General features: G+C 56.3%; 1 protein-coding gene across 1 annotated transcript; it reads left to right on the top strand.

The window, feature by feature from the left end:
• The first annotated feature begins 33 nt into the window (after positions 1-33).
• Positions 34-2,556, top strand: ZFP36 (ZFP36 ring finger protein). The gene is made up of 2 exons (XM_005868821.2): positions 34-152; positions 928-2,556. The coding sequence occupies exons 1-2, from the start codon at positions 129-131 to the stop codon at positions 1,861-1,863; spliced, it is 960 nt and encodes a 319-aa protein (XP_005868883.1). The 5' UTR covers positions 34-128; the 3' UTR covers positions 1,864-2,556.
• The last annotated feature ends 1,364 nt before the right edge of the window (positions 2,557-3,920 follow it).

Raw genomic sequence — 3,920 nt, 5'->3', positions numbered from 1 at the left:
GCCCCGCCCGCCAGCGCCGGCCCCGCCCCTGTTTCTATAAAATCGCCGGCTCCTCCACCCAGCGGCACCTTGGCCCCGGCGCTCGCACGTTCTCCCGGGTTTCCCGCAGATCTCCCTTCTGCGTCGCCATGGATCTCAGCGCCCTCTACGAGGTGAGTCCCCGCCGACCGGCACCTTGGGGTCCCGGTGCCCAACGGACTCCCTTCTCAAACTAGGGCTCTGTGGCATCGCCAACTCCGGCCGGGACCCCTGGCTCTCTACTCAAACTGGAGCTCCTTAGCGCCGCCCGCTCGGGCCCGGGGTCCTGCCTCCCTTCCCAGTGTGGTTCCCTGGAGGTGAAAAATGGAGCCTGCGACTTTCGGGTCTCGGCCCAAACCTGGATAGAGTGTCCCTAGGAGATGGAAAGCTGGAGGAGTTTTCTCAAACTAGGGCTGTCTGGAGGCGGAAATGGCCCCACACCTGGCTTCCCCAGTAGTTGCTGAGGGTGCGGTTTTACGCGGAGACGTTTCAGGGGCTGGAATCTTGGGGTGAAAAAGGCGATTTATGAACCAAGAGAACTCTGGGATTCCAAAACCGAAGAGATCGCACTCCTGGGTTAACTTTGCCGCCCCGCCAGTTGTGAAACTGGAGAACACGAAGCGCTGGGGTCAAATCCCGAGAGACCCAGAGGCTCAAAATTGGTGGACAGTGGTGTGCCCTGAGTGGGGGAGCCGGGATTCCTGGGCCCCTCGAGATGGGCTTCTGTCCCGAAAAAACTCAGAACTTCCAATTTGGGATCCCCACAATCTCTAACCCATAGGTTTCTGCGGGCGGGTGGGGCTCAGGCCAGCAATCCACAAACTGGACTGGCAAGCTCTGAGGTGCCCTGCAGCTGGGGAGGGGCGCCACTTGCATTTTCGGTGTTATAACAGATCCCTGTTCCCGCAGAGCCTCCTGTCGCTGAGCCCTGATCTGCCATCCAACCAAGGAGACACTGAGTCCAGCCCAGGCTGGGCCTCTGGACTCTGGAGCCTCAGCTCATCGGAATCCAGTCCCGCTGGGGTCGCTGCCCGCCTGCCTGGCCGTTCTACCAGCCTGGTAGAGGGTCGAAGCTGTGGCTGGGTGCCCCCACCCCCAGGCTTCGCACCCCTGGCTCCCCGCCCAGGCACTGAGCTGTCTCCCTCACCTACTTCCACCCCCACCACCTCATCCAGATACAAGACTGAGCTATGTCGGACCTTCTCAGAGAGCGGGCGCTGCCGCTATGGGGCTAAGTGCCAGTTTGCCCATGGCCTGGGCGAGTTGCGCCAAGCCAGTCGCCACCCCAAGTACAAGACAGAACTCTGCCACAAGTTCTACCTCCAGGGCCGCTGCCCCTACGGCTCACGCTGCCACTTCATCCACAACCCCAGTGAAGACCTGGCCTCCCCTGGCCACCCCCATATGCTGCGACAGAGCATCAGCTTCTCAGGCCTGCCCTCTGGCAGAAGATCCTCACCGCCACCAGCAGGCCTGGCAGGCCCTTCCTTGTCCTCATGCTCCTTCTCGCCCTCCAGCTCCCCACCACCACCTGGGGACCTTCCACTTTCACCCTCTGCCTTCTCTGCTGCCCCTGGGACTCCTGTGGCCCTAAGGGATCCCACACCAGCCTGTTGTCCCTCCTGCCGAAGGGCCACCCCTAGCAGCGTTTGGGGACCTGTAGGTGGCCTGGCTCGGAGCCCCTCTGCACATTCCCTGGGATCTGATCCCGATGATTATGCCAGCAGCGGCAGCAGCCTGGGAGGGTCTGACTCACCCGTCTTCGAGGCTGGAGTTTTTGGACCACCCCAGCCTGTAGCCCCTCGGCGACTCCCCATCTTCAATCGAATCTCAGTGTCTGAGTGACAAGTGCCTGCCCAGTACAGATCAGCCGTATCTCAAGGGGGGCCATTTCTCTTGTGCTCTGGGCTCCACAGAAGCCCTGGGGCTGTGGGGATATGGGGAACTCAAGTAGCCTCACTGCCTTCCAAATGCATTAACCTACTCCCCTGACCTGTTCTGGGGCAGGTCCCCAGTGGGCAAGCGCAGTGTTCCTGGTGTTGGAGGAAGGAGTGTATTCTGGAGTCTTTTTTTTTTTTTTAATATGTAGCAAATTTGAGGGTAGCAGTGAACCCTCTCCACGCCACCGCTCCCCTTCCCAATGCTGTGAATAATAGGCCCCTACTGCCCCTCCCGATTTTTCCTAGACCCCTGAGGTTCTGGTGTGACTGGTGGTGACTGGAGCCTTCCCCTTGAGGGTCAATCCTGGTGCTCAAATTTCCCTCCGAAAGCAAGTAGCCAAAGTCATTGCCAATCCCCTCTCCCCAGCCATTGGGCCCTTTATTTATGACGACTTTATTTATTCTAATAGATTTTATAGTATTTATATATATTGGGTCGTCTGCTTCCCTTATATTTTTCTTCCTCTTTTTTGTAATGTTGGAAATGATGGAATAATTATTATTATAAGTATGCTATAATATATTAAGTAATATATATTGTTAAAGTTTATTTTTGTGTTTTTTGGAATTTTTAAATAAAAGTCATCTGTGTGTAAAATCCAGTCCTGGCTTTTCTCCGGTCTAGAGGCAGTGAGGAGTGGGGAGGATGGTGTGGCCCTGTTTTGAATCCGGGAGAATCCATCCATAGTTGCTCCAAACCTTTCCTGAGCAGAACTGCCCCCCGCTCTTACCTGGCAGGAAGTGATGTCACCTGGACCAACAGTTCACCTGAGAGGGCGGGGCCAGGTGAGGTCACCAGATAGAAACCGGGAGAGCCAGTTCCCAGGGCGTGGGGGACGCTGGCGCTCCCGTCTGGTCCGGCTCTTCGACCGACCTCTCAGCCCGGGGCGGGTGGAGATGGGGTGTTTCCGTCCGGGCTGGCGGAGTAGGGAGGGCGGGGCTGCGCTGGGAGAACGGAATGTGCCGGAGAGCTGGCGGGGGCGGGCGGGGCGGGGGGCACTGACGTCTGGGGGTCCGTCACCCAGCTTTCCAGGCTAAGGGGCTGGGGGACTCAGAATCTCGCCATCTCGTGGGAGGCAGCGTTAAATCTCAGGGCCCTGGAATCACAGCTGTGGATGACGAGGGGCCACAGCTCAGGGGAGGCCTGCATGCAAACCTTACAAACTCAGAGACCCAACGAAACCACATAGGATGGTCTGAAATCTGGAGAGGCCTGCGCTCTATCCACTGAGCCACACTGGCTAGGGCCTCCTTTTTTTTTTTAATTTAAGTTCCTTATTGTTTAAAGTATTGCATCTGTCTCCTTTTCCCCCAATGACCTCTCCCGGCCGCTCCCACCCGCCTACCCCTCCCTCCTCCTTTGATTGTAATGTCTAAGATGCAAATCTGCTGTTCTCTGGAGCATTTTCTCAGTGAGATTTTCCTTCCCAGCAATTGTCGTCAGTTTGACTCAAATAAACTCATAAGAATTCTTACAGGTTAAGTGAAATAAGCCAAACTGAGAAAGCCAAATATCACATGATCTCACTTATTTGTGGAATCTAAAGAACAAAGTGAATTGAGTCAATTCAATTGACCAACAAAATAAGACCCGGAGCCTGGAGGCACGGACCAGCCTGACAGACCCCCAGGCGGGGTTGGGGGAGGAGAAGAGATAATCCGGAGATTTATATACTTACAAGCACAGCCCTGGACCGGGCCGTAGGGGGAAGCCCTGGGGGCAGGGCAGGGGAGGGCCTGGGAGGGGCGACAGGAGGGTGAAAGGGAGATACCTGTAACACTATCAGTAATAAAAAATATTTTTTAAAAATTCTTCCAGGTTTGGACGTTTCTTACGTGGACACATTTTGGAACCTCACAGCTAGTGTCCGGCCACTTAGAAGTCTAGGCCTGGCGCCCCGGCGCTTACACAAACGACGGAGTTGCAGCTTCTGGCTGCCGGGACCCTAGAGCTTCGGGGGC

The sequence above is a fragment of the Myotis brandtii genome, unplaced genomic scaffold, assembly GCF_000412655.1.
Source record: "Myotis brandtii unplaced genomic scaffold, ASM41265v1 scaffold277, whole genome shotgun sequence".
In the NCBI taxonomy this organism is placed as follows: Eukaryota; Metazoa; Chordata; class Mammalia; order Chiroptera; family Vespertilionidae; genus Myotis; species Myotis brandtii.
Note: the sequence above shows the minus strand (reverse complement) of the source record. Positions and strands in the feature narration are given on the sequence as shown.

What these genes read in the sequence shown, in the direction of transcription:
- ZFP36 (XM_005868821.2), top strand. Translation starts at nt 129, where the DNA reads ATGGATCTCAGCGCCCTCTACGAG. An exon ending in ATCTCAGCGCCCTCTACGAG is followed by an intron (nt 153 to 927) that starts GTGAGTCCCCGC and finishes CTGTTCCCGCAG; the next exon opens with AGCCTCCTGTCGCTGAGCCC.